This window comes from Bos grunniens, chromosome 3 (genome assembly GCF_055505025.1).
Source record: "Bos grunniens cultivar Pamir isolate PY7600 chromosome 3, Bosgru_T2T1.0, whole genome shotgun sequence".
NCBI lineage: Eukaryota > Metazoa > Chordata > Mammalia > Artiodactyla > Bovidae > Bos > Bos grunniens.
In genome coordinates, this window is record NC_141167.1 from 27,335,146 (window position 1) to 27,359,232 (window position 24,087).

At 37.8% G+C, this 24,087-nt stretch overlaps 1 protein-coding gene across 4 annotated transcripts in view; it reads left to right on the top strand.

The window, feature by feature from the left end:
• Positions 1 to 24,087, top strand: part of ZFYVE9 (zinc finger FYVE-type containing 9) — a 118,178-nt gene that overhangs the window by 66,036 nt on the left and 28,055 nt on the right. For all 4 annotated transcript variants that reach the window (XM_086388557.1, XM_086388562.1, XM_086388567.1 and 1 more), the window contains 4 exons: positions 1,329 to 1,484; positions 8,230 to 8,454; positions 9,516 to 9,598; positions 19,050 to 19,154. In XM_086388557.1, the coding sequence (XP_086244683.1) occupies positions 1,329 to 1,484; positions 8,230 to 8,454; positions 9,516 to 9,598; positions 19,050 to 19,154 (569 nt within the window). The remainder of the gene's footprint in view (positions 1 to 1,328; positions 1,485 to 8,229; positions 8,455 to 9,515; positions 9,599 to 19,049; positions 19,155 to 24,087) is intronic.

Sequence of the window (24,087 nt, forward strand, 5' to 3'; positions counted from 1 at the left end):
AAAACTGGTTGCTGAAGAAGTACATCTTAATGAAAACTGGGTACCAAAGAAGTTGGTTTGTATAAAATTATATATCCTTGAGGACAACTGTGGGACTGAGACTCTTGTTTTTAGTCAAAGGAGTGAGATAAGTGAATTCTCCATGGAGGAAAGCCAAACGGAACTTCTGAGTTAAGTTCTTCTTGAGATGAGTATGCCAAGTCACAACTCACCACTTGGATAACTAGAGGTGGATAAATTATCCAGGGGGATCAATTTATACATGCTAGGTTTAAATCTCAGAAACATTTAATCATGGTGCAAAACCTTATTTGGGAGTAGTGTTAACTAACACATAGTAAAACTTCAATGTATCACAAGTTAGAACTCAGAAGAAACTTCTCAATTCTTGGTGCTAGCTTCTTAGGCAACAGAATGAGAGAGAGGACAGTAACTTCAAATCTTGGTTCCAGTATCATACTGGAAAATGGAGAATGCATTTATCCTGGATGAATGTTAACAGGCAGAGTTTTGGAGAGACGAAGAAAGCACTGGGAGTCCTCCAGTCTCACTGTGTATTTGCTTGCCCCCTTTCCTTCTAGGATCAAATTTTTAAATAATTTGCTTGCAATTTCAATTTACCATATCTAGTTTATATACTTAGAAAATAGCTAGTCTAGATTTCCTTAAGTGTGTACCATCTTAATATAGTTGGATTGGGCACCTTTTGTTTGGTATATAAAGAAACAATTCCCAGAGGGAAAGAAAGATCTTGTATTAGTGTTGATTTATATCATGTATCCATAATTTTATTTGAACCCTCTTTCAATTCCATTGAGAATCTTGTGTTGAAGTACAAATAATAAAAGTATCATGGACTGACATTGTTTTGAACTACATATAGCTTGTGTTGTTGTGGCTCTGCGTAGCCTTAAAGTGAAGAAGTGGAAGTAATTAGTCCAGAAAAGCCATGCATTTCACCACTTTTTACAGGATGAAGCCAGTTAAAGTTCTCTTGCTGGCTATCTGGAACTTTCTACCAGGAAAGACTATAAATAGCTAGACTCTTTCAATCACAGTTTAAATTTAGTAAGTGTACATCAAAATATATTTTCTGTAGGCCACAGCCTGAATCCAATCTAAGTGTTTGCTCCAAGCCAGAGGCATTGGTATGTTTTATTTTCTGCAATAGTCCTTTGGCTCAGTAGTGACAGTTCACAATTGAATTATACAAAGTCAGTGGGATCTATTTTATTCTTCAGTGTGTTAAAACAGAGAGTTCTGTGCATTTCTTAAGGGTAAGGATTGAGAAGAAGGTCTTCATTCATATATTTTTATTTCATCTGTAGATGTGAACAGGAAGTGCTGGTGTTTCACAACAAAGGGAATGCATGCAGTTGGCCAGTCTGAGATAGTCATTCTTCTGCAGTGTCTACCAGATGAAAAGTGTTTGCCAAAGGATATCTTCAATCATTTTGTTCAGCTTTATCGGGATGCTCTGGCAGGTGGGGATACTTTATGAGTTTGTCTGCACCCTTTATAGTTGATAAAAAATTTTGGACTCAGATGGAAAATAATAGTCTTTAATTTGGAAGCCTGGCATTGGACTTTGGAATTATTGGCAAGTTAGAACTTGGCATGGTTTGAGGAAGTTATAAATTTTAATACTTTATCTAGTGTAGTTGTTATTATTTTACAAAGACTGTAATCAGAGTTGTAAGATAATCCACTGACCACAATGTAAGAATCTTTTCTTTTGATTGGTTTAGGACATGGTATTATTAACTGGTAGAAGGAAGGATAATGATAACTTGCTAACTTGTTTAATAATATTCATATAATCATAATGTAGATATTCATTTAATTTTTAAGTTTCAAAAACCACTAGCATGGGTGACTTTATTATGATTTCAAAGTAAATTATAAATATTATTAACTGTAACAATATGAAAGTAAATGCATAGCTATTAGAAGTTATTAAACACTCTATCCCTAGCTTAGTGGTTTCTCTGCTATATGTCACTCAGAAGACTGCAGAAGCCCTTATATGAACTGTCTTTATAATTCTTTTATGAATTTTTAATCTAAACTACATGTATTAATAATAATGTATATATGTGTTTATATATGTTTCTTTTTTAGCGTATATAAAATTTTTGGTCACACATCACCGTTTATCCTTTCCACAGTAAGGGGGAAAATGGTGGTTTGTGAGAAGTGACATTCTGAGAGTTTCAGGATGCCTACTGGTTATTGCAGGGCATGGGAAAGGTATTTCTCCCCATTTCCCCTCTCTTCCTGCATGTCTTATACTTATGTTTTGCAAACAGACACTCAGAACATGAATTTGAATGAAACAGGAATTGTATGTACCAGATTATTTTTTTTGGAGTTAGTCTTCAGTTATTTCCCTCTTTTACTTAAAAACCTTTCTTGGCTTCATGTTACCTTTAGAATGAACTGTGTACTCTGACATTCAGTGCTGTACATATCTGATCCTCTATTTTCAATCTCATTTCCCACTAGTAATCTTCTAATAGTACCATTGAAGCCAAGCTAAACATTTCTTGGTTTGTTACACATTGGGTTAGCCAAAAAATTTGTTTGGGCTTTACAGAAAACTGGCTTAAAACTCAGCATTCAAAAAACTAAGATCATGACATCTGGTCCCATCACTTCATGGCAATTAGATAGGGGAAAAAGTGGAAACAGTAACAGATTTTATTTTCTTAGGCTCTAAAATCACTGTGGACAGTGACTGTAGCCACAAAATTAAAAGATGCTTTTTCCTAGGGAAAAAATCTATGACAAACCTAGACAGTGTATCAAAAAGCAGAGATATCAGTGTTGGACAATGTGGTCTGTATGGTCAAAGCTGTGGTTTTTCCAGTAGTCATGTTCAGATGTGAAAGTTGGACCATAAAGAAGACTGAGCATTGAAGAATTGATGCTTTTGAAGTGTGTTGCTGGAGAAGACTTTTGAGAGTCCCTTGGACAGCAAGGACATCCAACTAGTCAGTCCTAAAGGAAATCAACCCTGAATATTCGTTGGAAGGACTGATGCTGAAGCTGAAGCTGCAATACTTTGGTGAAGAGCTGACTCAATGGAAAAGACCCTGATGCTGGGAAAGACTGAGGGCAGGTGGAGATGGGGGTGACAGAGGATGAGATGGTTGGGTGGCACACCGACTCAATGGACATGAGTTTGAACAATGGAAGATGGTGAAGGACAGGGAAGCCTGGCGTACTGCAATTCATGGGGTTGCAAAGAGTCAGACAGAACTTAGCGACTGTAAAACAACAACCAGTATTCTTGCTGTGAAATCCCATGGACTGAGGAACCTGGCAGGCTATAGTCCCTGGGGTTGCAAAAGAGTCAGACACAACTTAGTGACTAAACAACAACAATGCTTAGGAGAAGAATTGCTTTTTTATAGGGTATGGATATCTTCAACATTATTCCTTCCTTGGTCACTCAGTCGTGTCCGACTCTTTGCGACCCCACGGACTGTAGCCCACCAGGCTCCTCTGTCCATGAGTATTCTCGAGGCCAGAATACTGGGGTGGGTTGCCATGCATGCTGCTGCCGCTGCTGCTAAGTCGCTTCAGTCGTGTCCGACTCTGTGCGACCCCATAGACAGCAGCCTACCAGGCTCCCTCGTCCCTGGGATTCTCAAGGCAAGAACACTGGAGTGGGTTGCCATTTCCTTCTCCGATGTATGAAAGTGAAAAGTGAAAGTGAAGTCGCTCAGTCGTGTATGACCCTCAGCGACCGCATGGACTGCAGCCTTCCAGGCTCCTCCTTCCATGGGATTTTCCAGGCAAGAGTACTGGAGTGGGTTAAACTGTTTCCCAGAGAGGTTTACCAGTTTATATCTATCTGTGCCCATCTCCAGTGTATAAAAGTTGTCAGCACTTGATATTATCAGAGTTTTAATTTTTGCCATACTGGTGGATATAAAACGATATCTCACTCTGAATTGCATTTTACTGACTATTAATGAGATGAGCATATTTTCATGTATTTATTGGCCATGTATAGTTTTTTTCTGTGATGGATACATCCTGTTTATGTCTTTCACCCCTGTTTCTATTGCATTAGCATTTTCTTTGGGATTCCTTTAATTTTTTCAACATATGTGTTAACTATGACCATTTTCTGACAGAGTTAAATTCAGTATGTATTAGTTTTTTATTTACTGTATTCCTAAGCCACAAACTTACTGGCTTAAAGCAACACACATTTATTCTCTCAGTTTCCATAGGTTAGGAGTCCAGGCACAGCTTAGGTGAATCTTCATCGCAGGGTGCCTTAAGGTGTTAGCTATGCTGGGCTTCTCATTTGGAGCGCAAGGTCCTCAGGTTGTTGGCAGAATTCACTTTCTTACAAATACCCATTTTCTTATTACAACTGATTGGGACGTACTCTTGGCTCCTAGAGGCTGCCTGCAGTTCTTGCCTCATAGATAGTTTACCACGTGGGTGTTTTCCTTTCCTTCAGGTCAGCGGGACTGTGTCTCCGCTTTTAATCTCTGACCTCTAGACCTAGATTTAAAGAGCTTATGTCAGGCCAACTCTGATAATCTCCCTGTTGATTAACTCAAAGTTTATTGATTAGTAACCTAATCATGGGAGTGACACCCAATATATTAATAGGTATTTGCGCCACAGAAAGGTAGGGAATTAAACAAGGTGTGAACAAGAGGAAGCTGACAGTTCTGCCTCAGAGCATTTCAGTCCTTCCAAACATGACACAGACCTCAGCATGCTTCACTCATTTAATATCCTTGCCATTCTTATATTTGTTGTAATTTGTTTTACCTTTTGTAATAGAAAAAATATTACTTATATTCAATTATATTCAGTTTTTAATTCCAGTATTAAAAATCAATACTGATTTTCAGTTCAACCAAAATTATTAAATTTACCACTATATTTTCTTGTTATCTGCTATTTTAGTATCCCATGTTTCCATTAGGACTTGCTTTTCTTGCTGAAATACATCTTTTAATTCGTTCTCTTGATGAGGTGGTATGGTTATTAAACTCCATTAGTCTTTGTATGTCTGAAATGTTTTTATTTTTCTGTCATTCTTGAGTAATTAGTTGGCTACAGAATTCTAGGTTAACAGATTTTTTCCCTCTCTTTCTTCCTTCTTTTGTTGATTGCTTCATTTCACCTTCCCTTAGCAAGTACTTTGAAGGTATTACTTCATTGTCTTTTGGCATTTTCTGCAATCTGAAAGAAAGTGAAAATGTTAGTCTCTCAGTCTTCTCCTACTCTTTGCGACCCCATGGACGAGAGCCTGCCAGGCTCCTCTGTTACTGGAATTCTCCAGGTGAGACTACTGGAGTGGGATGCCATTTCCTACTCTAGAGGATCTTCCTGACCCAGAGATTGAATCTGGGTCTACTGCATTGCAGGCAGAGTTTTTGCATCTGAACTACCAGGGAAGCCCTGCCATCTAGCTGCTTTTTTTGAGCTGCATGTGTTATGGATTCTTAGTCCCCTACCAGGGGCCAAGCCCGTATAAGGGCAGCATCCTAATCAGTGGACTGCCAAAGAATCCCCCTTTTTTCCTTTTTTAATAAATAGTTATTTGTCTTTCCTCTTTGGCTTTTAGAACTGTCTCTTTCTCTTTGGTTTTCTGTAAGTTCACTACTAAAGTTCTCTGAGTTTTTTTAGTCTAGTATATGAGGTATAATTTATATACAGTAATGTACCTTTTTAGACATATATTACTATATATAAATACACATATATTCAGTTCAGTGAATCTAGACAAACCAATAAAGTCCAGTAACAGTGTCAAATATATAATATTTTCATTATCTTTAAACCCTACCTCATGTCCCTTTGTATTTAATCCCCTCACTTTACCCTCTGCTCCTGGCAACTAGTAATTTGATTTCTGTCCCTGTAGTTTTACATTTTTGAGAAAGTTATATAAATGGAACTCACTGTTGTATTTGACTAATTTTTTTAGTGCAGTGCTTTTGAGATTTGTCTGTATGGTTGAATGGATGTTGTTGTTCAGTGGTTCAGTCATGTTCAACTCTTTGAGGCTCCATGGACTGCAGCACTACAGGCTTCCCTATCCTTTACCATCTCTCAGAGCTTGCTCAAACTCATGTTCATTGAGTCGGTGATGCCATCCAACCATCTTGTCCTTTGTCATCCCCTTTTCTTCCTGCCTTCAATCTTTGTCAGCATCAGGGTCTTTTTTTAATGAGTCAGCTCTTCATATCAGGTGGCCAAAGTATTGGAGCTTCAGCTTCAGCATCAGTCCCTCTAGTGAATATTCAGGATTGATTTCCTTTAGGATTGACTGGTTTGATCTTGCAGTCCAAGGGACTCTCAAGAGTCTTCCAGCACCACAGTTCAAAAGCATCAATTCTTCAGCACTCAGCCTTCTTTATGGTCCAACTCACATCCATACGTGATTCCTGGAAAAACCATAGCTTTGACTATATAGACCTTTGTAGGCAAAGACATGTCTCCGCTTTTTGATATTGTGTCTAGGTTTGTCATTGCTTTTCTTTCAAGGAGCAGGCGTCTTTTAATTTCATGGCTGTAGTCATCATCCATAGTGATTTTGACGCCCAAGAAAATAAAGTATGTCACTCTTTCCCCATCTAGTTAACATTTTTTGAGAACACACTGTGTGAAAGATGCTATTTGGCATTTTACAGATATATATTCTATCATTTATTCACATCAAGTCTGAAATTTAGTGTAAGCTTCCCTATTGTCACAGATGCTGAGGCTCACAGAAATTAGGTAACTTGTCCCCAATCTCTTAATAGTAAATGCTCAAACTAGTGTTCAAACCCATGTCTCTGTGATTTCAAATACTGTGATTTTTTTTTTTTCCAAAATAACATTTTCCTTCCTTGATATGGGGATTATTCTGTTCTTATAGATCTGGACCAGCAGTTTAAATGTGCAGCCAGATTTGGTTAATTCTGGGGCAAAGATTGTTGTTGTTCAGTCGCTTACTCATGTCTGACTCTTTGTGACGCCGTGGACTGCAGCATGCCAGGCTTCCCTGTCCTTCACCATCTCCTGGAATTTGCTCAAACTCATGTCTGTTGATTTGATGATGCCATCCAACCATCTCCTCCTCTGTTGCCCTCTTCTCCTTCTGCCCTCAATCTTTCCCAGCTTCAGGGTCTTTTCCAATGAGGCAGAGGTAAAAAATACCCCAAAGGTATTTTTAAGATGATGATGCGCAGTGAACGTGGCTTTCAGCCATAAAGCTTCTCTGGATTCTTTGGGGTGGTATTCTCTCCACTTGTGGTCCCTGCTGTTAGTATAGCTTCCACTTCTCTCAAGGGTTCTATGTTCCATCACTGAACTGTTCTGCAAATAGACTCTAGTTTCCAAGGAAAGTAAGCATTAACTTCTCTGATGGTGATTTCTCTACTTGCTATTATTTCAGAGGTCTCAAAGGAAGTTTGCACATGTCTCGGAATAAATCTGTTACATTATTGGACAGCTCTTATCAGGAAGTTCTTTTGTAATTCTAAACTGAGAAAACTGTCTCCTTAATGAAGAGACTATTAACTAGTAATAGTAACTATTGTTACTATTTCATTCAAAAAATACTTGAATTAGAAAGTACTTGGTTAAGAGCATTTGCAAGTAAAAGAAAAAAACCTGCCTGATATGAGATTAAATAAGCCCTAGGTTGTTTCTGTTTCATATTTACCTCAACTATTAATAAAATTAGAATAAATCCAATCTGTGGCTCTACTTTCTCCATGAATTTTTTTCCCTTAAGTGTCTCTTATGTATCTGTACTTAATGTCTTCATTAATTATATTTGTGAATTGAATTTATTTACTCAGTGGGACTGTAAACTGTGTGAGAGCAGGTACCTAATCCTAATATTTTTTCATGACGTTTGAGGTAATAATTCTGATCCTGACACCTCTAAAGTAATTCATACAGTAAGTTGTATAATCTAAAGGAAGGTATCAATATTTTTTGATATCTTTTAGCCAGACAAACTAGAGTGTACTAATAATGCAAGGTATTTTATGCTCACCAGAAGCCCTCATCAAATTGGAAAACAAATTTTCATTTAATAAATGCCATTTATTTAAAAAACAACTTTATAAATGTGTGTCTTTCATAGTGAACGGTTGGGAATTAATGTTTGGTAATGTCTGGCCCAGTGCTGATAATAATTATTATTAAAAATATGATTGTTTTATTGATAGTAATTAATGTACTTTTTTGTTTTAGGGAATGTTGTAGGCAACTTGGGACATTCCTTCTTCAGTCAAAGTTTCCTTGGCAGTAAAGAACATGGTGGATTCTTATATGTGACATCTACCTACCAGTCACTGCAAGACCTAGTACTCCCAACCCCACCTTACTTGTTTGGGATTCTCATTCAGAAATGGGAAACTCCTTGGGCTAAAGTGTTTCCCATCCGACTAATGTTGAGACTTGGAGCTGAATATCGACGTAAGTAAAAAATACCCTCTTCTAAACCATATGACCAAGACCAAGACATAAAAACTAAGCAAAGACTTGAGATATTCAGAGCCTCATGGTGATACAATTAAACAGAAGTAGTCTTTTAAAATAACTAAGCTAAATTAGGTCAGTATCTCTACTTTCTTTTTGTGGCCTCCTCCAGGGATCTTCTGGACCCATGTCTCTTGCATTGCTTTGGCTGTAATGGGAAGGACTCAAAATAACAAGTGAGGATGTTAGTGATTATTGCCTTATAACTTACTGGTTTTATAGGTTAATTTATAGGTTTTATACATGACCATCTTCAGAAAAAATGAATATCAGAGTAACAAGTATTTTTTATAATATCCATATATGGTGAGCATATTTTTTGTCACTTGCTTGGAAAATAGTTATGACAAATTATATTTTATATAATGTAACAGACTGGAAGCTAGTGAGAGATAACTCTCAGCTGGTAAAGTAAGCAATAAAAGAGCCTCTGTGTCCATGGTTGTAGCAGTGCAACTAAGCTGTGATTGTTTTTAAAGACATTAAGGCCTGAATGCAAGCCTTATTTTAAACTTCATATCAAAGTTGCCCTGGTCTAGGAATCAGACCACTGGAATAGGTTTTTAACTTTGCCACTTACTAGCTCTATTACTGTGAGTGAAGTCATATAAGTTGCTGACTGTCAGTTTCTTTGCCTTTTCTGTTGCATGGTATTATTAAGAGGATGGTATTATGAATCAGCAAAATAAAGTAAGGAAAGGAAAGGATTAAAATAAGAGGAAACATTTGTATCTCCCTGGCTTGCACAGGCAGTTGAAACCGTAAAGTTCAAGGAGCCAGTTAGGATCACCTGGTGTTTGGCTTATCTAAGGAGTGTCCTGATTCAGACATGTATAACAGTGAACTCTTTTAAAAAAGACTTCCTAACCACAGAGGAGGGAATTCAGTGCTGTAATGAGTAATTACAGTTATATTTTGAGAACTTTATAAAGCTTGATATCTCTTTTACCAAAATTATAAGCTGCCAAACTTAGTCTGTTCATTTCTCATTTGCATAGTTTATCCATGCCCACTGTTCAGCGTCAGATTTCGGAAGCCATTGTTTGGAGAGACTGGGCATACCATCATGAATCTTCTTGCAGTAAGTTGAGAATTATTATTTTCTTGTTCCTTACTGGGATTTGTATGGGAGAAGGAAGCAGATTTTATTATTTTGTTCATACCTTGCTGCTTCAGGGAAGTAAAGATTTATGCTAAAAGAAAAGAACAGAACATGTATATTCTTTGGAAAGTACTTGGAGCTTTGGAATGAAATAGTACTGGATTCTGGCTCTTGGTTGTACACTTACTAAGTGACCTTGCAGGAGGTCACTTAGTGAGGAGTAGTGCATACTTAAAGCCCCCAGCATTATGTCTTGTTTTAATTTTAAGCCTAGCATCCTAGCAATTTCCCCTGTGTCCATGTAGCTTATAGTTTAGCCAAAGATTGATCAGAGATTGTATTCACATACCTCAAGGCAATAAGGTATCTATACTTTCTTGATGTGTGGACTGGGATTCAAATGTTATTCCTTTATTTTCCACTGGACTCTCTCATGTCTCCTTGGCACATGCATAGACTCTGACCCTGTTGACCAAGGATTAGTTGGCTTGGGCCCGCTAAGGTCTCTGCTGCACATGTGCATAGACTAAGGTCAGTCCTGGGTGTGTATGTGGAGAATTTATGAAATTCCCTGTGGCTGTCTCATTCCCAGAACTCCTTGTTAAATTTCTGGCCAGTCTGCCTGCTTATTACTTGCTCCAAATAGACTAGCAGCCTCTGGGTAACAGAGCCACTGGTCTTCTTTCACTAGTCACTGAGATTACCACTTTGGCTGAGACACTCCAAATCAAGCAAGATTCTACAAGAAGCAAAACTTACTGTTTTCACAAACTACTACCTTGCCTTGGTTGAACTACCGGACAAACTTAAGGGCAGCTCCAGGCAAGAAGATCACAGACTCAACTCTATTCTTCTTACTTGAAATTCAGTAATTTTCCTGAATAAGCACATCTCAGTGTATTGTGTGCTTTTAGCCTGAGTCAAGGGCACTGAAATGGTTAGGTTTTTGTTTTCTTTTTTAGATAAATTATCTAACTTTATTGCTTTTGGGGGACTTGATTTATTACTCTGTCATGGAATTGTAGTTGTAGTTCCAGTTATCTTTTAAAGAGATTTAAACAATGAGAAAAGTTCTTATAGGTCTACTCATGTAGCTGCCATTTGCAGTGCTCTCCATTCCTTTGTGGAAATCTGTATTTCCATCTGGTGTCCTCCTGCCTGAAAGATTTCCTCTAATGTTTCTTATAGTGTGGATTGACTGGTAATGAATTCTTTTAGCATCTGTGTTTCTTACAAAGTCCTTTGTATTTGAAAGAAGATACTTTTGCCGGATGTAGAATTCTAGGCTGACAGTTCTATTCTTTGAGAATTTTAAAGATTTACTCTATTGCCTTCTGGTTTGCATTTTTTTCTGATGAGAAATATATTTTCCATCTTGCCTTTCTTTGTTCCTCTCTACAGCAATTTGTATGATATTTGGAATGAGAATGTAAGAAGCATTTTTTCCCCCCACAAATTGAGTAGAAATTTTGAGAAACAAGAGCAGGTATTGACATCAATAGAAAAATACTTTAAATGTACAGCCATTTTTCTAATATACTATATAATTATGCTCAGATACTTTCTGTCCTTCAGCCACGACAAAGAAACTTTTAAGCTATCACCAGTAGGACACTTAGCTGTTATTTCACTATTTATGATGAAATTTTTATGATTCTTTGTAACTCAAAATGCTTTATATTATTTTGCTACCACAGTAGTTCTCTACAAGTTAGTAGGGATGCATATTATTTACATTTTAAAGATTCAGCAACCTAAGCTTAGAAATTGTATAGCAAATTGTAAAGCCAGGGTTTGCATCTTCCTACTCCATCCTCCTTGCTCTTTCTACTGCATACTCCTTGTATTCTCAGTCAGTGCTCTTAGATGCAAACACTTGTGAGAACAAGCTTCTAGATTTAAAGCAAACTTGCTTTATAGAATTTATTGAATTTAGGGTGGATCAGATCATTACATTTTTCTCAATATTCTAGCCAAATAAAGCATTAATTATCATATGTTGAAAGTAGTACTATTAAATTTGTTTTGAAATGTAGTGATTAGCTTCTCTAAACACTCAACAAAGTAGTCTATCAATTCAGTTTTGAATTATGTTAAAATTAACTGGCTCAGAGTACAGAAAAAACAGTTGTAATGCAAATTACCTATTCAAACTGTAGGGTTGAGAATAAAATAGTGGAAAATATATGGTGGCCATCATAAGTGGAAGAGGGCTTCCCTGGTGGCTCAGTAGTGAAGGGTCCTCTTACCAGTGCAAGAGACACAGGTTCAAACCTGGGTCAGGAAGATCCCCTGGAGAAGAAAACGACAACCTACTCCAGTGTTCTTGCCTGGGAAATCGCATGGACAGAGGAGCCTAGTGGGCTACAGTCCATCAGGTCTCAAGGGTCAGACATTACTTAGCGACAGAAACAATAACCACAGTGATTTTTAGTGACTTTGAACATTATTTGGAATTAAGCTAAACTTCACAGATTAAGGACACAGTCCTTCATAAGACTGCCATTACTTCAGATGTTAGCTGTAAGTTCAAGGGTCCCCAGACCTCCTATAGTTGGCACTAACTAGATACAAATGTGGGAGATGCCACTAACCCGTCAGGTTTGATGATTCACTAGAATGATTCACAGAACTCAGCAAAGTATTATTCAGTTGACCTTTGAACAACATGGGCTTGAACTGCTCAGATCCACTTAGGTGGATTTTTTTTCCAGTAAATTTGTACTACACAGTCCATGGTTACTAGAATCTGCAGATTGCAGAACTGCAGTTTAGAGAGCTGAGTTTATACTCATGTTATACATGGATTTTTTACTGAGCAGGGGTTGATTCCCCTAACTCCCATGTTATTCAAGAGCCAACTGTACTTAAGATACAGTTTTATTATAACAGTGGAGATATAAATCAGGAGCAGCCAATAGAAGAGACACAGAGTGCAGGGTCTGGGGAGAGTTCCAAACAAGTAACTTTTGTGTCTTGAGTTTTTATTGGAGATTCCTTACTATTACTGATTGATTGAATCATTAGCTATGTTATTGAACTCAATCTTCAGCCCCACTTCAGCATTCCCCAAAAGTCAGGCTGGTATCGTGCACCTCAAAGTCCCAACCTCTCATCATGTGGTTGATGTTTCTGAGATGGCCAGCTACCACCCTGAGTCATCTTGTTAGCCTGAATATCATCAAGTTGACACAGACTGTCAAATGACATCGACATAGGGCCAACCAGGAATAACAAGGGCACTCATATCACTCAGGAAATTCCAAGGGTTTAGAAGCTATGTCCCAGAAACCAGGGGCAAAGGTCAGCCAAATTCTTTATTATACAGTAAGATCTACTCAATGCCCATGAATGCCCAAGAGGTCTTTCTATCTGGATTTTGGGAATAGGCATTATTCCCAGACCTGTGTATCAGATAATGCTCCCAATAATCACTTCAGGCATTTCTTTCACTGGCCTCAGGTTTCCTCACACTTATTAGCTAATGAGAGCACTGCTAAACACTGGATGTGACCTTCTGCAAACCTTTGGAGTCCTGTCTGCAGTTTTCTCCTCTCTGTCCTGTCAACTCTAACTATCTTCATTTTTCTCGTTTTTCAGTTTTCTCCTCAGGAAATCTGCCAGCCTCTGCCGGGGTTCCCCTTTCCTGCATCTGAGCTTGGAAGCTCTCCTGGAGCATAACCTGGGCAGTCACAGAGCTCATCTTGTTTGTTTCCAGTCTCTCAAGGATCACTGTCCTTGTTACCTGAAATTCACTCTCTTGAAAATCATTGTTCCATGTGTTTTGTGTGGTCTTTTGTTGTTTAAGACATGAGGCTAATCCAGTCTCCTTTCCTCCACCTTGGGCAGAAATGAAAATTTCTAAGTTATATTTTAATATATAATATCTCTCTATATTCTTCTACTCCAGCCCCCACCCCTTTGTCCTTCCTTGGTAATTTTAGTTTTTAGTCTCATTTTTCTGCAAGACAATTTTTCTTTCAGGTTGTAATCTAATTTGGAATGTAAAGGAGATATTTGTCCCGTAATCTAGCAACAGCAGCCTAAGGTTTCTACGGTCACTATCATTTCATTTATACAAACATTTGTTGAATTATCTCCTGAAGCATCTCACTCTACATTATCGCTTTCTCTCTAGATTATCAGGATCCTGCAGTCTATTGATTTCAAGAAACCTTTTCACTGTTTCTCATTCCTGTTGCTTTTCTGTTTTTGTATATTTTGATTCCATAGTTTCATCATCAAATCACTTTTTTACATAATTCTAGTTCCTTTTTCTCTTTTACTAAGTGTGTTGTGGTAGCCTGGCAAAATGTAAACCCTGCTTAAATCTACCTCTTTCTTTAAAACTTAAAACAATTTTTTGTATGGTAAAAGCCACCTTTTTATGAGTACATTTCCAAGACTTTTCACACATGTAACAGTTACATTACAACCACTCTTACAATTGAAATACAGAACAGTTCTGTCACTCCAGAATATTTGCTGGTGCACTTCTAATGTCTGGTAATCATTGATTCTTTGTCCCTGTAGTTTTAGTTTTTTCAGACTGTCCTGTAAGGGAAATTATACAGAACGTAGCCTTCTCAGTCTGACTTCTTTTACTTATCTTAATGCATTTGAGATTAATCTATGTTATATATATTGTTGGGAAGGAAATAAAATCATTCTCTTCCACTCATCTCAGGTTCTTTGGCTGAGGTCCTCTAAATTAAACTGGCCAAAGACTGATTAACAAGAGGCATATTTAGCTGTGGCATACTCTGGTAACCTTCAATTATCAATAGATGATTGATTTCTATTGCTGAGTAGGGTTGTGTTGTATGTGTGAACTACAGTTTATTCATTCACCTGTTGATGGATATCTAGGTTTCTAGTTTCTTGCAACTGAATAAAACTGCTATAAACATTCATGTATTAAATTCTGTGTGAATGTTTAGTTTTCATTTATCTAGGAGTGGGAGAGTTGAGCCATATTGTATGTTTAACATTATGAAAGTGAAAGTCGGTCAGTCGTGTTCGACTCTTTGTGACTCCATGGACTATACAGTCCATGGAATTTTCTAGGCCAGAATACTGGAGTGGGTAGCCTTTCCCTCCTCCAGGGAATCTTCCCAACCCAGGGATTGAACCCAGGTCTCCTGCATTGCGGGCGGATTTTTTACCAGCTGAGCCACAAGAGAAGCACAGGAATACTGGAGTGGGTAGCCTATCCCTTCTCCAGGGTTCTTCCCGACCCAGAGATCGAACCGGGGTCTCCTGCATTTCAGGTGGATTCTTTACCAACTGAGCTATCAGGATTTAACATTATAAGGAGCTGTAAAATTGTTTTCCAAAATGCTTGCAATGTTTTGCATTCATCAGGTGTAAGAGTCTTTTTTTTTTTGGTCAACACTTGTTCCTCCTTTAGTTTTTAATTTTTGCCATTCTAATAGAAGTCTAATTGTTTTAATTTTGTGATTTTAATTTTTATGTTTCCAATGATGAGTGATTTAGAGCATCTTTTTATTTGCTTATTTTATCTTCTTTATGTCTCTAATGAATGTTCAAATTTTTGCCTATTTAAAAGATATGGTTTTTGTTTTCTTATTGTTGAATTTTGAGAGTATTTCATGCATTCTGAATGTAAGTCCTTTGGTAGATTTGTATCAATTTAAAATATTTTGTCTCAAGTCTGTAGATCATCTTTTCATTTTTAAAAATAATGTCATTAATAGAACCAAATTTTTTAATTTTGTTGAAGTCCAGTTTGTTAATTTTTTATGGGGCATTCTGTTTATATCATATCTAAGAACTTATTGACTAAAACTTAAATCACAAACATTTCCCTGATGCTTTCTTCAAAAGTTGATGGTTTTATGTTTTACATATAGGTTTGTGATCCATTTTTAGTTAATTTTTGTTTGTGAGGCATTCCTTGAAGTTCTTTTTTTCCCCATTTGCATGTCCAGTAATTTCAGTATCACTTGTCATTTACTTGCCTTAGCACCTTTCAGTCAGTTCAGTCGCTCAGTCATGTCCAACTCTGTGACCCCATGGACTGCAGCACGCCAGGCTTCCCTGTCCATCACCAACTCCCGGAGCTTGCTCAAACTCATGTCCATAGAGTTGGTGATACCATCCAACCATCTAATCCTCTGTCGTCCCCTTCTTCTCCTGCCTTCAGTCTTTCCCAGCATCAGGGTCTTTCCCAATGAGTCAGTTCTTCACATCAGATGGCCAGAGTATTAGAGTTTCAGCTTCGGCATCAGTCCTTCCAATGAATATTCAGGACTGATTTCCTTTAGGATTGACTGATTGAATCTCCTTGTAGTCCAAGGGACTCTCAAGAGTCTTCTCCAACACCACAGTTCAAAGGCATCAGTGCTTCAGTGTTGAGCTTTCTTTATGGTCCAGCTCTCACATCCATAATGACTACTGGAAAAAAACCATAATTTGACTAGATGGACATTTGTCAGCAAAGTAATGTCTCTGCTTTTTAATATGCTGTCTAGGTTGGTCATAGGTTTTCTTCCAAGGAGCGAGTATCTTTTAATTTCATGGCTGGAGTCACCATCTGAGTGATTTTGGAGCACCAAAAAATAGTCTGTCACTGTTTCCATTGTTTCCCCATCTACTTACCATGAAGTGATGGGACCAGATGACATGATCTTAGTTTTCTGAATGTTGAGTTTTAAGCCAGCTTTTTCACTCTCATCTTTCATTTTCATCAAGAGGCTCTTTAGTTCTTCTTTGCTTTCTGCCATGAAGGTGGTGTCACCTGCATTTCTGAGGTTATTGATATTTCTTCCTGCAGTCTTGATTCCTGCTTTTGCTTCATCCAGCCTGGCATTTCACCTGATGTACTCTACATATAAGTTAAATAAGCAAGGTGACAATATACAGCCTTGATGTACTCCTTTCCTGATTTGGAATCAGTCTGTTGTTCCACATTCAGTTCTAACTGTTGCTTCTTGACCTGCATACAGATTTCTCAGGAGGCAGGTCAGGTGGTCTGTATTCCCTTCTCTTTCAGAATTTTCCACAGTTTGTTGTGATCCACACAGTCACACAGTCTACACAGTCAATACTTTGGCATAATCAATAAAGCAGAAGTAGATGTTTTTCTGGAACTCTCTTGCTTTTTCGATGATCCAGCGGATGTTGGCAATTTGATCTCATGAAGGCAGAGGAACTGCCTTTTCTAAATCCAGCCTGAACATCTGGAAGTTCACGGTTCATGTACTGTTGAAGCCTGGCTTGGAGAATTTTGAGCATTACTTTGCTAGCGTGTGAGATGAGTGCAATTGTGCGGTAATTTGAGCATTCTTTGGCATTGCCTTTCTTTGGGATTGGAATGAAAACTGACCTTTCCAGTCCTGTGACCACTGCTGAGTTTTCCAAATTTGCTGGCATATTGAGTGCAACACTTTCACAGCATCATCTTTTAGGGTTTGAAATAGCTCCACTGGAATTCCATCACCTCCACTAGCTTTGTTCATAGTGATGCTTCCTTCCTAAGGTCCACTTGACTTCACACTCCAGGATGTCTGGCTCTAGGTGTGATCACACACCATCATGGTTGTCTGGGTCATGAAGATCTTTTTTGTATAGTTCTTCTATGTATTCTTGTCACCTCTTCTTAATATATTCTGCTTCCGTTTGGTCCATACTGTTTCTGCCCTTTATTGTGCCCATCTGTGCATGAAAAGTTCCCTTGGTATCTCTAATTTTCTTGAAGAGATCTCTAGTCTTTCCCATTCTATTATTTTCCTCTTTTTTTTTTTTTGCTTTGGTCACTGAGGAAGACTTTCTTATCTCTCCTTGCTATTCTTTGGAACTCTGCTTTCAGATGGTTATATTTTTCCTTTTCTCTTTTCCCTTTAGCTTCTCTTCTTTTCTCAGCTATTTGTAAGGGCTCCTCAAACAACCCTTTTGCCTTTTTGCATTTTTCTTGGGGATGGTCTTGGTCACTGCCTCCTGTACAATGTCATGAACCTCCATCCATAGTTCTTCAGGCACTCTGTCTATCAAATCTAATCCCTTCAATCTATTTGTCACTTCCGTTCCATAATCGTAAGGGATTTGCTTTAGGTCATAGCTGAAAAGTCAATTGATTTTACCAGTGCAGATCTGACTCTTTCTTCGTTCTTAACTTCCATCCAAGTTAAATATGAGTGAAGACAGAAAGAGCAGCATACCCATGGGTCTCATTTTAGATTCATGACCAGTACCATTAAGGAAGCTCTTGAACGTACCCAGCAATCCTTCCTGGTCCCTACTACATTCCTAACTCCCCATATGACTTTTTGCATGTGATTTCTTCTCAAATTTCCTGTGCTGCCTCTCCTTTCCTCAGTTTCAGCTGATGACATAACCCCATTTTCCCTGAATGAATAGAAGCAATAAGAAGATAGTTTTCACACAGTTCCATCCAACAACTTATTAGCATCTACGCATTTTCTACTCTTAGTTTCCAGGACACCATTCTTTCTCAGTTCTTTTCCTGCAGTCTTCTGACCTGCCACCTTCCCCTTCCCATCATATTCTGTATCTCATTTGGTGGCAGTTCCTATCTTCTACTTGCCCAAGCCATACAGTTCAGAATCATCAACTCTTTTTTTTTTTTTTTTTTTCTTCACATTCCACATCCAACTTAAGGGCAAATATTGTCTGTTTTCCCTTTAAATATATCTAGAATCTGATAACTTCTGACTGCCTTTGGAACTGTTAAAATCTTGGTTCAAGTTATCACTGTCTCTTGCTCAGATTATTTTTATTGTGTTTATCTGATCTCCTTTCTTCTATTCTTGCTCCTTTTCCATCTGTTCTTTGCAGAGGAGAGAGTTAAAGAGATCCATTACAGTAGGTCGAAAGCCTTCTCAAAGTAAAGGTCAAGGTCCTTGTGACCTACAGGACCCTGTGAAATCTAGCTGTGTGCTGTCACTGTGACCTGAACTCCTGCCTTCTTGCTCACTTTGCTTCAGCCACACTGGATGTGGTATATGTGTGTGTTTTAGTGTATAAGTGTTCACTGAGTTCCCAGCACGTTCCAGGCATTTGGGATATAACAAGAACAAAACAAGTGATCATCTCTGCTGTCTTGGAGCTTACCTCATAGGGAAGAGACAGTTAACAAATAAATACAGAAAATGTCAGGTGCTGAGAAAGCAAGATAAACATTTAAATATTTGTTTAATATTGTATATAATGGTATATAAAACTTCTTAATCTGCTTCCTTGTGAGAGTTTACAGACTAACTGGAGAGCTAGAATACACACAGTGGGGCTTTCATCATGCATTTTCTTATTATTTAAATGAATGAATTCATTCATTTAATTCAAAAGTATTTAATTTTGGCATTCTTTTCCTTTGTGCTAATTTTATTGCTGTTAATCAGATCCTGCCGTTGATGAATTCTTTATTCTACTTCAATCTGCTTTTGCCCAGGACTTTAGAAATTACCAGTATACATTGCCAGTAGTTCAAGGTTTGGTGGTTGATATGGAAGTTCGGAAAACCAGCATCAAAATTCCCAGCAACAGATACAATGAGGTAAGATTTACTGTGATGTTTTTCATAATTGAGCATTATAAATGAAGATGAAAAATACATGATTGCATGTAAAATTTTAATTTAGTGACAGTGAAATCAGTTCATAATATTATATGAATTAGATCAGTGATAGAGAATTTCATAACAGAAAGGAAGATGTTAAATTTGTCTTACTTAGTTTTTGGTTGCGTCATTTCTTGTTTTTTGACCTTTTGGTGCTGACGATCAGTAGCAGATTTGCATTTTGATTGAGGTATAAAATTAACTTTATAATATTAGTGGTGGGATCTTTTGATTTTTCCCTCTTTTGGTAAGTATATATTATTAACTACCTTTCATGTTTAAGAATAGCTCACCTGTGTAAGTCCCAAAATGATTTTTAAGTAAAATTTTGAAAGCAAATGATTACATCTTGAATTAAGCTGTATTTTGTAACTAAAATGAAATTGTGCATACTGTACATATATTAACAGAATTATGTAAGCACTGTTCTCGCCTATTTGCCAAGTGAAGTACTAATTGAATTTTAAAATTTCTTAAAATCAATTCTGAAGTGTAGAATAGTAATCACTGTGATTTAAAAGAGGAATTTTAAAACTTAGTTTGATGTGTTAAAATTTGTTGTTTTATTAGGCAGGGTAGTAACTCCCCTATTACTTCTTGTACTATTTTGGGTATAAAATAATTTCTTCCTTCCTTCTCTTACTTTCCCTTCTTCCTTTCTTTTTTCCTTTCCCATTCTGCCATTTATTCACTTGGTCGTTTGTACATTCGGTAAACATTATTTTTGTACTTGATATACACTTAAAATCACAGAAATGTCTTACTGGATTTATAAGCTCAGGGCTCAGTATTATTATGTGGGAAAGACATATTTGAAGAAAACTTTTACCCCGTGCTTTCTGTCTGATGGCTTTTTTCAGGGCACTAGAAAATAGTAGTGAGAAAGAGTGCTTAATTTTTTCTGGGTACAATTAGCTGTTGAATAGTCCTACTTTGAAACTATACCAAACTGCTGCTGCTGCTGCTGCGTCACTTTAGTCGTGTCTGACTCTGCAACCCCATAGGTGGCAGCCCACCAGGCTTCCTGTCCCTGGGATTCTCCAGGCAAGAACACTGGAGTGGATTGCCATTTCCTTCTCTAATGCATGAAAGTGAAAAGTGAAAGTGAAGTTGCTCAGTCACATCCGACTCTAGCGACCCCATGGACTGCAGCCCACCGGGTTCCCCCATCCATGGGATTTTCCAGGCAAAAGTACTGGAGTGGGGTGCCACTGTCTTCTCTGATACCAAACTACGTAGAGTCAGATTTTTAAAGAGAACTAAATAGTAATTTAGTTCTAATTAAAATTTACATATTTAAACAAATATGTAATTTGTACCCTAGTTTTTTAAACTATGCTTTGAAAACTTGTTTTATTTCTCATCGAAGTGTTATTATCTATTTCATAGATATCTATTAAATATATTATGTGATATGAAATACCAAGATGAATTAGACATTATGAATGCTTCTGGGAGTTTATCATCCAGAAATGAGATGATAACACAGGTTGCTATCCCTGATGTTTGCACGATGATGCTTTGCGTTTGGTAATTGGAACTGTTTATACAAGTATATCTGTAAAAGCTATGTTGTTGTTGTTTAGTTGCTCAGTCGTGTCCGACTCTTTGCAACCTCATGGACTGTAGCCTGCTGGGCTCCTCTGTCCATGGGATTTCCCAGGCAGGGATACTAAAGTGGGTTGCCATTTCCTTCTCCAGAGGATCTTCCTGACCCAGGGATTGAACCTGCATCTCCTGCATTGACAGGAGGATTCTTGACCTCTGAGCAAACCAAGAAGCCCATAAAAGCTATGAGGCCCCCATAATTATTTCAGTACTTGACTAAGGACATTCATGACAATGTCCATTCATATTATCTGTCTTTATTTGAATCCCGCCTCCTAACTTTATGGCTGTGAAGTTTCAAAAATTTTTGTTCAAAAGCAATAACTGTATTTCTTGTAATTTATTATATTTAATTTTCAGTAAAGTTTACCAATTGTATATCACTTCTTTTCCTTACTTGATTTAGCAGACTCACTTCTCTTCTAATTCAATTTTTGTTTTAACTCAATGAAATTTCATTTCTTATGATCGTGGACAGTTGTGTCTATTAGTTGGAAAAGTAATTTCATACACAATATTTCATTGTATGTTGTTGTTGTTTAGCCATAAGTTGTATCCAACTCTTTTGTGACCCCATGGACTGTGGCCCACCAGGCTCCTGTGTTCAGCTTTTTCACTCTCCTCCTTCACCCTCAAGAAGGCTCTTTAGTTCCTTTTCACTTTCTGCCATTAAAGTAGTATCATCTGCGTATGTACGGTTGTTGATATTTCTCCCAGCAGTCTTGATTCCAGCTGTGAGTCATCCATCCGGCATTTCCCATGGTGTACTCTGCATAGAAGTTAAATAAGCAGGGTGACAATATACAACCTTTCTCAATTTTGAAGCAGTCTGTTGTTCCGTGTCCAGTTTTAACTGTTGCTTCTTGAACTGCATACAGGTTTCTTGGGAGGCAGGTAAGGTAGTCTGGTATTCCCATCTCTTTTAAGAATTTTCCACATGTTGTTGTGATCCACACAGTCAAAGGCTTTCTTGTAGTCAATGAAGCAGAAGTAGATGTTTTTCTGGAATTCCCTTGCTTTCTCTATAATATAATGGATGTTGGCAATTTGATTTCTCGTTCCTCTGCCTTTTCTATATCTAGCTTGTATATCTGAAATTTCTTGGTTCACATACTGCTGAAGCCTAGCTTGGAGGATTTTGAGCATTATCTTGCTAGCATGTGAAGTGAGTACAATCGTATGATAGTTTTTGAACATCCTTTGTCATTGCCCTTCTTTGGGATTGGAGTGAAAACTGACCTTTTCCAGTCTTGTGGCCACTGGTGAGTTTTCCAAATTTACTAACACACCGAGTATAGCACTTTCACAGCATCATCTTTTACGATTTGAAATAGCTCAGCTGAAATTCCATCACCTCCACTAGCTTTGTTCGTAATAATGTTTCCTAAGGCCCACTTGACTTTACACTCTAGGATGTATGGCTCTAGGTGAGTGACCACACCAATATGATGATCTCATCATGAAGACCTTTTTTTATATAGTTCTTCTGTGTATTCTTGCCACCTCGTCTTCATCTCTTCTGCTTCTCTTAGGTCCTTAATGTTTCTGTCCTTTATTGTGCCCATCCTAGCATGAAATATTCCCTTGATATCTCCAGTTTTCTTAGGGAGATCTCTAGACTTTCCCATTCTAATGTTTTCCTCTGTTTTTTTGCATTGTTCACTTAAGAAGACCCCCCTTTTTTTTAATCCTAGCTATTCTCTGACATTCTGTATTCAGTTGGATATATCTTTCCCTTTCTACCTTGCATTTTGCTTCTAATATGATAATTTGTAAAAGAGATTTTATAGGTTTTAAAGCAAAAACATGACTTAACCAAAGTAAAATTTTAGAAAACTGAGTTTTGGCAGCTTATATGTAAATTATGGAGAGAGGGGGACTGACAAAAACAAACACAACATAAAAGTTGAGAATTATGTTTTCTTAAGTGGCCTTATTGAGAATACAGCCCAGGAGACAGCCTCTCAGATACCTCTGAGGGACTGTTTCAAAGAGGTAAGGGAGGAGGAGCCAGGACATGTAGGAATTTTTGCTGGAAAAAAAACATGTAGTTGAACATCAAAAGATTACTGTAAAGTGTAAAAAAGTGTAAAAAATCCAGACATCTCAGGTTAATGATTTTAGTTCTTTCTGAGTATGGAAAGATGCAAGAGTCAGAGTTCACTGAAATTATTCCTTAGATGTGCATCTGAGCCATCTAGGGCCAGTGTCCTGTCTTTCTCCATCCTGATGTCCCCTTATCATGGACTGTTGATGGCGGCTATAGTGGTGATGAATTGATGGCAGGCAGCATTCATTGTTTACCAGAATGACAGGCAGCATGCTTTTTTACTGAAATGTCAGACAACATTTTTTTCCATATAAGGAAAGACTTAAGCTTAGAAAGCTAGAGGGTAGGATTTCTGAAGTGGTAATTTTAATAAATGAAGTAGTCACTGAATATAAATTTTCTAATCTCCTTCATCAAGGCTAATCAAGAACTCTGTTGGTCTAGGTAAAGTTACTCATGTTCTTATGAAACATTATTTTGTTCATTGTGTTAAGTAATATCTATTGAGGGTATATTATGTATCAGGTATTATTCTAAACATATATGTATCTTCACGCTATCTCTATGAAATGAGTAGAGTAAGTCCCTTGTTACAGGTAAGGGAATTAAGGCACAGAGCTAGCAAGTGTTGGAAAGTGAAAGTGAAGTCACTCAGTTGTGTCCGACTCTTTGCGACCCCATGGACTGTAGCCTACCAGGCTCCTCTGTCCATGGGATTTTCCAGGCAAGAGTACTGAAGTGGATTGCCGTTTCCTTTCCAGCGATCTTCCTGACCCAGGGATCGAACTCAGGTCTCCCACATTGTAGGCAGACACTTTACCTTCTGAGCCACCAGGGAAGCAGCAAGTGTTGGAGCTAGAATCACACCCATGCACTCTAATTTCAGTATCCCTGTTCTTAAACACTATCCTAAACTGATTTTCATAAACATCAGTTTAATTATTATGTCTGATCGTAGGGCTGGTTTTAGGGTCTTTACAGAGGTAAAGCCCTAATCCAGTATGACCTGTGTGTTTAGTCACTCAGTCATGTCCGACTCTTTGAGACCCCATGAACTGTAGCCTGCTAGGCTCCTCTGTCCATGGGGATTCTCCAGGCAAGAATACTGGAGTGGGTTGCCACGTCCTCCTCTAGGGGATCTTCCCAATCCAGGGATCGAACCCAGGTCTCCCGCACTGCAGGTAGATTCTTTACTGTCTAAGAAGGGGAAAT